The sequence below is a fragment of the Leptosomus discolor genome, chromosome 7, assembly GCF_034619465.1.
Source record: "Leptosomus discolor isolate bLepDis1 chromosome 7, bLepDis1.hap2, whole genome shotgun sequence".
Lineage (NCBI taxonomy): Eukaryota > Metazoa > Chordata > Aves > Leptosomiformes > Leptosomidae > Leptosomus > Leptosomus discolor.
The window spans coordinates 48,316,740-48,329,034 of NC_141397.1; the positions used below are offsets into that span (position 1 = coordinate 48,316,740).

General features: G+C 35.4%; 1 protein-coding gene across 1 annotated transcript in view; it reads right to left on the minus strand.

The window, feature by feature from the left end:
* Positions 1-12,295, minus strand: part of DNER (delta/notch like EGF repeat containing) — a 130,386-nt gene that overhangs the window by 30,942 nt on the left and 87,149 nt on the right. Inside the window, exons 6-7 of the mRNA XM_086468226.1 lie at positions 11,550-11,703; positions 6,425-6,538 (exon numbers count right to left, since the gene is read on the minus strand). Coding sequence (XP_086324352.1) covers positions 6,425-6,538; positions 11,550-11,703 — 268 coding nt within the window. The remainder of the gene's footprint in view (positions 1-6,424; positions 6,539-11,549; positions 11,704-12,295) is intronic.

The following is a 12,295-nucleotide window of genomic DNA, read 5'->3' on the forward strand; positions in this document are numbered from 1 at the left end:
TTGAAAACAGAATTAAATGCTGGAGGAAAGAAAATAAAAATTAGGACTATTTATCTGTGGATAAATATCTCCTGAACTGTTCTTCAGCCAGCTAACACGAACACAACCCTTCACCTAAGTCATTATTGGTATAACAGGGACATGACTGAAATGTAAAGGCTACTGGTGATTTGAAAGACCTGAATGCAAAATTTACCAAAGGAATAAGACAGAAGGTAAAGGGGAAAGGCAATAGCAGAAAAGATTTATACTGCTAAAAACCACAATACAATATTTGTGCTTATACGGATCAGACTATTTGGCTAGTTGTCAAGAAGAATAAAAGCATTAAGTCAGGTGATATTCTTAATATATTGCTACAGACCTCCAGGGCAGTGATAGAAACTAGATCAGCAAATGTTTTCAAAGATAGAAAAGCTCTGGATAAAATCCAGATTTCTCATCATGTTGGGATTTTAATTACTTGGCTATTGAAAGCAAGAGAGCCATGTACAAACCAAGGAAGTTAAACATTTTCTAAAGATACTGTACAACCATTTTTATACAGTCTGCGGAACAACCAACTTGCCTGAACATTATGTTTGACCTAATTCCAAGAATTACACAAATGTGAAAAATTAAGTCTGATAATTGCTAGGACTCAGGATTACAAAGACTTTACATTTGAAATACAGGGATAAATATTAAAAGAAATACATGCATTTTACTATTTTCCCTGTAGAAAATTGTTTTGTGAGGAAATATAAGCTGTCTGATTGTATTTCACCAGAATTCTGTAAAGGGAAAAAAAGATATGCATCATAAGGAAACAAATGTAGTTGTAAGATTTTGATTGAAATTCATCCTAGCTAAGTCTTTACGGATAAAGAACAGAGGCTAAACTCGTTAAAGCATTAAGGAGTCTATTAAAAATAAGAGCAATTTGGGAAGATGCCAGGTAAAAACATTAGATTAGCAGAAAGTACCAGAAACTAAACAGCCATAAAATTTTTTAATTAACAACAAAATGTTCTTCAGGTAAATTAAACTCTCTTTGGTAATATGAAGAATTCTGCATTCTCTAATCACCAGTAACCTTAGGAAATCTTCCATATGCAACAGCTGTGTGACCTAGTTTCCTGGAATCAAGATAACAAATAGGTTTATTGTACATAAACACAAAGAAGTTAGAATCACATCTGCAAGATGTGATATAGAAAATGGCTTTTACATGAACAACGAAGCCCAGAAAAAGTGAAGACCTCAAAACTTAAACTATTCTTGATCTAGGCAAATAACTTCTGCTCTCCCAGTCAACTAAAATTCATGGTGACTATGTGCATTTTCTAGCTGCTATTGCAAATCAACACATATGAATCACAACTTAGCATCTTCTATAACTGTCAAACTCTTTAATTTTTTAAGCCACAGAAACCACAGTAAGAGCATTCATAAATTTGCTGCCTTCCAGTATTTCCAGAAATACCAGCAGGTATTTCAGGGCACTTCCGCTCAGCGTGTTGCCTAGCTGTAGCTACCCGCAGCTAGTCAAATCGAATTGTCAATAGTAAAATAAAATCAGTCCTGAAATGTGAATTTCAAGTATTCTATATGTTGAACTCCTAATCATAGCATTGTTTTCTCTCTATCTCCTTCTACAGGACAGCTGTGAAATCCACTATTGTTAATGACTATTTTTCAGAAATACATCAATCTGAACGAAAATATTTCTGCTGCTTCTGTCAGAGGAGGCGACCTCCGCATACAGAAAGCAGCAAAACCCCTAGAATCCAAGCCAGTTGCATGTGGTTGGCCAGCTGAATGCTTGGTATTTTTATCAAAGATTAATGTTTTCCTGTAATATTGAATGCAGTTCGTCTGTACACACCATCAGGACATGAAAATTCCATGTAATAGAACTTCAGAAACATTTTGCAACATAAGTTTATTTATTTGTTACAATAACTGATCCACACTTTGTTCATTATTAACTGTCTTTGTTCAGAAAAATATATTCCACTGCTAATTTATTTTAGTATTGCCTTATGACCAAAATGAACAAAGGCTCTCCAAATGCTTAAAATATGTAAAATATATATATACACACACAAGTACCAAGTATTTCATTCTATCAACTTCACAAAATTTGCATGTGTAAGGAACAGATTAGTGAGACTTACATTTCCTCACCACACGATCAGCCAATTTCCATAAATTTTTGGGGTTTGTTTGTTTGGTTTTTTTAAAAAAAAAAAAACACTTTTAACAAAGATTTCAATGAATTTAATAATTACATAAGTAAGGATAACTAGTTTCTCCATCATGGAATCACTTATTGTAATTACATTTGCTTGTTCCAACAAGCTTTTTTTGTTTCTAATTATTATTTGTATATTGAATTCTACTTCAGCATGCTTTGTGAATTTACATAACTTCTCAGTGACTTAAAGAAAATGAAGTAACCCAATTTATAAATTGATGAGCAGTACCCCAATCAACTCAAATAAAATGAACTTCTATTACTGTCAATACAGTAGTACGTTATACATCACAATAAGTGGAAGAAAATCAGAGGAGATATTTAAAAGTGATATGGGTATTTATGCAATCATTCTGAATATAAATTTCAAACAGCCACGTTGAGGTTGACCGATATTTACTAGGTGTATTTAGAATGTCTAGAAATTTCTTTGCATGATCATTTGAAGGTAATATTTGCTAAATGTATGTTGATTATCATAAAACTTTAAGGAACACAATCAAAGACCCCTATCCCACTGTAAGTACGACATCCCAAACATGCTTTTCACAATAATAGAGTCATAATTTTGAAGAAATTATTCAGTCCTTAGTATTGCTTAAGCTTCTTCATTATAAATTTGAGTATAAAATCCAATTTTCCCTTTAGTACAAGTGACTCAACAACTTCAGATAGCAGTTTGTTTTCTGACATATTTTGGACATTAGAATCTACAATACATCACACAAAATGGAATCTGTAAGCATAAAGAAATTTACTGAAGAACTCTTTAAGACAGTATGATTTTCTAAAGAATAATCATTAAGTGTATATATCTGATCTAGGCTGCTTTTTCAGTGCCTCAGCTCTCACCTTCTCTAAGTTACCACATGCTTCTTTCATGAACCACAGATCTCATTTGTAAAAGAAACACACAGTCTCGAGATCATTCCTCACTGTTTCTGTCTTGTTCCTTTTCCTGCCATCTTTTCCTTTTCCCTTTATGATACTTTCTATCTTCTTTTACCCTCTTCTGCCTAACCACATTATATCTCCATCTTTTAGTTTTTACACATATATAAGCTCCTTGGCTACCTTTCACCCACTGTGCTGAATTAGCACTACAGAAAGGCAGGCCTCTTCTCAACAAGCAATTACTATTAAGCCCAGCAGGAGCATAGCAGCAGAGCAAGGGACCTCACTTAAATTAGAAACTTATCCTGGGGTTTTGGCAGGGGTTTTTTTAACGGAAAATTTGAGGACATGCTGAAAATAGCAAATCTACAAGTTACTGCATCCTCCATTTTCAATTAACTATCCTTTGTTGTATTTACAAAAAAAAACCCAAATCTCTTCAAAACCCAAACAAAAGCTCCCAAAATATGCCTCTATTAGAGGATAATACCTCAAAAGAAGAAAGAAGAATCATGGGAAAGGCAGTCATTAGTAAATTTAGACAATATACTCTGTTAAACCAACCCTTTCTTTCCCTCAACAAAGTATCTGAATTCCTGAGCTCGTTGGCATTAGTAGATCTTCCAGAACAAGACAGAAAATCAACATCTTATTACCCAATACACCCATTTGGCTACTCCAGCACAACAGCACTGGCCCTTGCAGACAGACTGTTACGTCTGCACCGATGCTCTCCCCTCTTTATGACGAGGACATGAGTAGGAATCACAGCTACATAACTTGGTGCGAAGCATTCACTCTTTGAAACAACAGTAATTATTAAGGAGTCAGGGAGAGCCTTTGGGGCTGCTGTTGTTATCACAGGCTCACTCAAGAAAATCAACCATGCACACAAGATGACACTTGTTCCTGCAAACTTAAGAATGATTTTCTCATGTCCAAGGGACTGAGAGTCAGACATGGCGTGTACAAGACTATTCTTTCTAAGAGAAACAACCCTGGGCAGTCCAGAAAGTGATTCCTGAAACTTTCTATCCCCTCCAAAGGCTTTTTCTACACTGGAAATAAGGGTCAATGTAAGAAAACTGATTTTAACAAGAGTAGTAAATGTATTTCCGTAATTTTTTTTTCTTGTGTTGCCCCAGTGCTTTTTTGAAAACATTTATACTATGTAAGCACATGAGACATAAATAAGCAATCAAGAGTAACAGCTCTTCCCCCAATGCTGTCCTTGCTCTATAACACAGCTGTTCTTGGAAACATGGAAATGACACTGGGAGACTGGAACTGGTAACTCTGCACAGAAAGTTTCAGACAGCTGACCCAAAAACCATGTTTGCCTATCAACAAAGTCTATGAGAGGAGCACTCCTTCCTGAAGTTGCTAAGTAAGTGTAATTTTTTTTTTGGTCCCCTGTGTCTTTGAGGAAAAGTTCAGAAACCATAGAAAACCTCAAGACTCCAAGCAGAAAGGAGCACAGGTTTGTAACACATAATAAGAACAGAAAGCAAACAAACAAAAATACCAGAATACTGAGAAAATGGTACCAACATGCCCAGAAGGAAAAAGAGCAAAGTATACAGCCTAAATACTAAGGTAGTACAATGACAGTGCCAAAATAAGCCTACTTAAAGCAAAGCACACAACAGAAACAACTGGAAACTTATCAAACACAAATACTGACCGGTGGCAAAGAAAGTCGCAGAAGATAAATATTCAAGAATCAAAGCTGGCAACAAGACTGTAGGACCAAGTGGCATAACACAGAGATAGCCAAGCATGACTAAAACTGAGAAAAGAGTCACTTGGTTCTCCCACAGCAGAAAAGCTGCTACCGATATGAAGCAAGCAGTAGCATATGAGATAACCTCTCCAACCCTCTCTTTGGGGAGAACAGCTCTGGAGGGAGATGTAGGGAAGGTTTTCCTCTCCTGTGCTCCAGGTCTCCCACATGGCGCAGGGGACCGGTCCAGGGCACTTGGCGCAGCCAGCTGGTGCACTTTCAAGAGCAGCACTGCTGCCTGTGGCTGTGCCAGGGCCGGCAGGCCAGTTGGAGCTGGCAGCCTGCCCCACTCCCCCTCACAGGCTAATTGTCTCTGGCATGAGCTCCTCAAGCAGGAGAGCAGCCACAACCCCGCACAGCAAGCAAGGCATAAATGCCTTTAGCAGGGCGCTGGAGAGCTATGCTACAAGCACCGGATGCCAGCCACAGCACCACAGCACACCCACAGCAGAGGATCTCCTGGCAGCAGGAGAGAAGTTGAGAGATGGCCAGCATATTCATTAATAAGTCATCAGGGTGTGTTATAAGGCAAACAACTTTCAAAATTCTTCCAAATGCATGATCCACACTGCTGTCAAAGTATCTGTGTCTGTGTTTCAACACAGCTGTTAAATGGGTCACTCATTAAAGCATAACACTCTAGAAAAGGAAGGAATCAGTCTAAAGAAATTACAAATAATCTTCATTATTAATCAAGTATACATTACCAAAGCAGTTATCAAAGACTTGCACCCTTAGAGCAAGCATAAGGTGCTGGCAGAATAAAAACAACATCCAGAGATCAAGTAAGAACAGAAATAGAATTAGTTCAAGGTTCTACTCTTAATACTAAATAACTAATAGAACGCTTCATAATTGAGAGCTTTCACTCCTGATGATTTTTTTATGAGTAATTTAGGCATCTGCCATTCCAGTCAGCAAATCGTTATGGACGTATACACTTCAGCATTGTGGTGTCCTCATTTCACACAGTTACATTGACAGTGTTTACCAATGAGAACCACTGAAAGGCTTTCATGTAGAGAAACGAGTAAGTCCAAACAGAAAGGAGAATGAATTAAAACTATGGGGGATTGAAATAATTCCTTTAGTTTTGAAATATTGCTCTTACATTTTAGCCAAATGACCCATATGCAGAAACATGAAATACTACAACGGAGGCATGTTTTTCCTACACATTACAAAAATCAGACCACACCCTAAGTCTCCTCAGATTCACCTTTCTCACAATGCTAGAGCCCGATTTCTATTGTAGAGGTGCCAGAGAATGAGAGAACATTTTGGTGCCACATATACACTGAAACACTAAGCTCCTACCATACTTTATACACTATTGCTGGTTATACAAAGATTTCTCATCTGGACTTTTTTTCTGCTTGCAATTATGGCCTAAGGCACAATTTAAAAAATATTTAAGTATATAAATATATATAACTGAAAATTTAGACTAAGTACACCCCATAAAACTCAAATTTCTATGAGGTACTAGATAGACCTTTGCTGTTTACCTTCTGGGCACAGACAACTGAATCCACGGATGCTGGATGAGCAGGTAGCTCCATTTTGGCATGGCTGCTGGATGCAATGATCAATCTCTGACTGGCACAGCTCTCCGGTGTAACCTACAAAACAGCACACAACATCCAGGAAATATAGCAAAAATGAGGTTTAATCACTAAATGTATTACTAGGTCATTCAAACAGTACCATTAGTTTTGTTGAATAAAAAGTAAGAAATAGAATCCAGGACAGTCTTCTAATTTCTTATAAAATGAGATTTTTAATTAGAACTTATACTTCACTGAAGAAACATAAACAAGTAGTGGAAATCTAGATATCATATCAATTGCATTTTACCTGCAGCAATATTCTGACAGCACTAGTATAATGGAGGATGGTGCTGGGTCCTCATCAGCACCCACATAACCAAAAAGAAGTAATTTTTGAATGGTTTTCAAATGCATCTTGAATCTTAAGTCAACAATCTTCAGCAAAACTTTATCAAGGCTTGACATTATGAATTATTTGTTCATATGCTGAATGACTGCCATTTGCTCCTACTTCTGGGCTTCAAAAAGAGTGTTTATTTTAAGTGGGAGCTGTGAAGAACTGCTCAGCACAGTTGTGAACCCTTCCAAATAAGCTCCTATAAGTTCACAAACTACAGATTGTGTGTACTGTACTATTTGACCACAAGTTTACCTTGTTCCATATGTCTGATGTCTACAAGACATCCCCAAAAAATGAACAAACTTATGAAATAAAATCTAAATTACTAAATACTCCAAACTTAAATTCCTTAACAAATACCACACATTCCGCTTTCTAATTTTTATTTACCTCCAAGAAACCATCTTGGATGCATGACTGAAGAAGAAACTACACACAGAGGCAGTGTATTTTTCAAAAGGACCCCTACATACAATTGTAAGTATCTTCCAAACAAGCATGTCTGACACAATGGCTGGTGTTAAAGACCAGTAAGCTATGACTAGGTGACACAGTTAATACACTGCTATGAACAGGCATCTAAGACAAAGACCCCAAGGTAAGAAACAGGATGTGCCTGGACCAGGATTTTGCTCATGCAGGGGAGAAAAAGGAAAAAGGGGAAAAAAAAACCCAATAAAAATTAACATTTTGGGCAGGCTGATACATATACCTGTTCAAATCTATTGATGTCACCATAAAATAGCTCAACATAGATTGTTGTATTTGGAGTTGCGAGAGCACTACTATAGAAAAGGATCTGTAAGACTTTCCTCTCTGTGTACCTTACTGCTTTTATATGCTAAGGAGCGCTAAATTATGATCCTATTTTCTGCAATACAAAACCTAGAAAAAGAAACTCCATTGTATGTCATATCTGCATTAATGCCCATAAATCACCTAAACTGGAGAAAAATAATGGAGGTTGACAACTAGAACTGTGTTTTCATGAGGTAGCTCCTCTGGACCAGATTGAGGCACTTGGGGGGCTGTCAGCCTCACTCTGGATAACTAGTGATTGTCTGTAATTCTAATTGGTCTTAAATTAACATAAAATTTACAAAAACAGCAATGAAGTATTATAGAAGGCTACATCAACTGATTTCTTTCATCCATAGGCTTCATATTTTTTCAAGTTCTCACATTCAGCTCATTATTTTTATGAATCATAACACAGTATTGAATATGCTTAACTCATTTACACATTTATCCCATCTTCAAACTGTTACCAAGTTTGTGGAAGCTAAAAATTGCCCTGGAATTCAAAGTGTATCCAAAAGAACGTTGTCACAAAAAGGCAGAAGTGATTGTGGTCCTCTGAAGCTTGCTACAAGAATCTGACTTCCTGCGATTGTCATTATAGCTTGTGGGAAAATTCAGAGATAACACTTCATGTCAGCTTTACGAAAATAGATGTCCCATCTTATTATTAACTATAGGGCATGTTTTGCCCATCTGAAAGAGAATATGATTTGGGAATTTCATAGGAAAATGTTGCAAGTGCTAAAATTAAGAGGTGCTAAGCAATCACCATGGTGGGGGGAAGCAGTTTTCTGTTGAGACACACCTTAAAAATCATTACACCTATTCATTTTGTGTTGATACTTATCTTCATAACATTTCCTTCTATCAAGATTTGGGAAACTTGACCCTATTCACATACAAATGTTTCTGAAAATTGCATATGGAGACATTTATGATAATTAAACTCTTATTTACCATTTTAATATTTTTCCACATGCAATTAATATTTTTCAGAAATTTATAATTATATGAAAACAGCTAGTTTTTCTGAATATGTTTTTGATGTGTGGGTACAAATTTGGGGAAAAATTTACAGGTAGAAACACAAGCTATTGAAGTTAACAATTCTTAAGCCATCTTAAAAACATTAGACACTTGGTATTAAAAAAATTAAGAATAATTATTTTAAACAACTTAAAAGCTGAACCTAAACACAACAAGTGGAGGCCATGAAGCACAACCTTGCAAGTTCCAGAATGTAATAAATTAACTATATATGGCTTACTGAGGATTTACAGAAGGACTTGATCACACTGTCATTCAGAAGGGAAGCCTTCACATATGGAAACCAAACAATTTCATTACATCTATTGTAAGCTTTGTTTTATACCATGAGAAGTAGGAGGGGGTTTGTAGAAGGAAATATTTAGAATTTTGACATTTTTTTCCCACCAATAGGAGCTAATAATTGTTCTAGAGACAAGGAGAAGAAATAATTACGAAAATAACAAGGCATAAAATATGTTTTACAGTTCCATTTAAAAAATAGTTTTTAAATGGAAAGAATAAAATCCAAAGTTAAACAACAGTAAAGACATCAATAGAAATTTATTTCCAAAATATGTAAATGCAATACTTTTTCTTCAAGAAATTTTCATGATCTTAGTCATTGTTTCCTGGCATCTCATGGTATCAATTTTTAGCTTAGCTAAAACTCAGCTGTACAACTTGAAAATATTAAGTTTTCCTAGTGGAAACACTCTCAGGCTTTACAATAAGCACATCAGAATTATAATAAATACTCCCCCTAAAGCTTTTTTTACACAACTAAAACTAAGAATTTTGAAGTATTTGAAAAATATTTTATGTTAAATTACATACCAATAAAAATTTTGATTTCAGGAAACTGGGGTAGGTTTTTTTAAGAATCATTTTTTTTATTTCTTCTGAGGTAGGGAATTTGAAAAGAAGAAATTTAGCCTGACAGTACTTGATGTAGAACAATTTCCAAGGTAACTATCTCAATAAAAGCAAACATCACAATCATAGCAAACACATTTTTTCTTTTCTGATTGGAAACTACTAGTCAAAATCCAAAAGAATTCTGAATCAACCATATTCAACATGACGGTAATGGCAGGGATTGTTCAAACATTTGAAGTTTGTTCCACTCTGGTCTTTCTCTTCTCACATTTAAATCATTATTCAACTGTATTTACACACCTTGTTAAAGTGACTGTTGATCCTTTGGTAAATTTATGAAACAAAATATAGTACACCTGCATAATAACTTCATATCCTATTTTAAGAGCAGTATAAATCCAGGTCATTATATAAAAATATGAATATTTGTACTATGTGTACAAAAATACAAATATGTATAAAAATACAAATATGCCCTTTCTTGTGGCACATTTGCTACAATGACTTTAAGCAAAGACAGAAAAACTGGAGGTCCTAGAGACAGAAAAAGTATAATTAAAAGGAAATGTCTCGGCCTTCAGAGAGAATGAAGGGGCCTTAATAATTTGCCATTGCTGATCTTCTGAACTGCAAAGTTCACAGAACAGTTCAGAGGATAGCACATGGCATCCATATTAAAGCATCATTTGCATCCACCTGCTTCCAGCTCAGTCATTCTCCAAGCTACTTGCACATAATTTAGTGCAGATAGAAGTTTCTCTAGTCTGTGCTGACATGTGTTAGGGTAAATAATAAGAATATTCCCATCTTTAAGGGAATATCGGCACACTCACTCCGTGATCCTGCTTTGGGACAGAGTAAAGGAAGTATTGCCACATGTACCTTTTATATATATATTTAATGCACACAAATACCCACCCAGCATTAAAGTCAGTCAATAACATTTAGACACAACCATTAGAAACTTGACCAAATCGTTCATTTCTCCATCAGCTTTTACATTCTGCAGATCTTGGGGCCTATTCTGGAAGTGGCTTCCTTTTTTTGATTTCTTCTCTTTTTTTTCTTGTTCAGGTAAGTCCCCTTTCTCTCTAATGTGAACTGACCAGTATTACAGAAATAAAAGTGTACAGTAAAATGTTTGTCAGAAGCAAAATAAATTACCTGCTACTGCTCCTAATCTTAGCCAACTTTTATTTTTAAATATTAGGAAACACATATTGAAGAAACTGTTCTATGATGATAACTGAGCTTGGATTTGAAATGTAAAGTTTGGATAGCAGAGTTTTCTATAATAGCCATTGAGTAAGGTTTTTTTCATCACCATAAATCTTTAATTTCCCCTCCAGCTTATGACCATCATATTTAATTTTAACTTCATTTAAGACATCTATATTCATTCAATCAACTTTTTAAAGCAAACGTTCTTAAAATAACCAGGGAACTCAGACACATGTTCATTAATCAAACCCACAAATTACTTCGTTCAGTTTACGAATTTTTTTTTAAAGTTTTCAAAATTCAAGTTAATTCTGAGGAACAATCCAACAACTGCACAGTCTGGTGACAATTTTCTTCCATTTGATTGGTGCAACTAAAGAAAAGAGTTTACTAGTTACAATGAAAGCATGCCTATTGAAAGGTTAGTTATAATGTATACTTAAAATCTATATTGAAAAGAAAAAAACAGATTAAGAATAAATTGATGTAAACTAAACTTTGGTCATCTCTTCTTACTAGGTAAAGTTCTATTAGTTATGAATAATTCACTCAATTAGGTTATGGTTCAGATGTGTGCTTTCAATGGCAATTTTCACAGATGAAGAACTTTCTACAGTCTTTTAAAAACTGGCCTTATGTTGTTGTTGTATTTTTCTTCTTTCCTAGTATCTGAAGTTGCACAGTTCACTGCTCTGCAAAAGATGCACCGAATGTTAAAACAAAATTGCATTATTCAAGGCATAATACAAAACCTACCAGCTGGGCAGCTGCAGGTGAAGTTGTTCCTGTCGTGTTTCTGTGCCACATTGGTGCAGGTTGCATTGTTCTGACAGGGCTGGCTCTGACAAGCATCAAATTCTTCACACAGGGAACCCCAATACTCATCCTCGCAGTCACAGAAAAAAGTTGCCTAAAACCAAACAGGATATGTACCTCAAAACAAATTTTCGAAGATTATGTTTTCATTGAATACTCTGCTAAACAAAGATGTTTTCGTTGTTTTCTTGTTCATAACAACAGTAGCTGCCACAAATACATAAACTGCACAAAGTTACTCTGAAATACTAAACCTGCACCAATTCTTCAGCTAAAATTTTTAATGATGCCAGGTAATTTCATCTAGCCAAGGAGGCTAGGATCAGATCCATAATATCTAAATCATTATAAATTTTTACTTTAATGCCAGAAATTATATTTATAGACTGGAATAATAGTCAGCATAACTAACGTGCAGATTTACTGCAACAAAATCCTACTACAAAGATGCACCCTTTATGTGAAGGGCAGGGCTGGGGTCCTAGAGGGTCACTTCAGTGGTACTTCAGTAGTGACACACCCCTTCAATTCTGTTAAAATATGTCTTCTTCTGAACGTATTTGTTACTTTTTCCAAATCCTGCTGCTTAATAAAAGGTCAAGAGCACTACACCTGTTAAAGATTTAAAATACCTATAGTAGGCATGATATGGCACATTTTTGCTAGTAATAAAAGAATGAAAATTT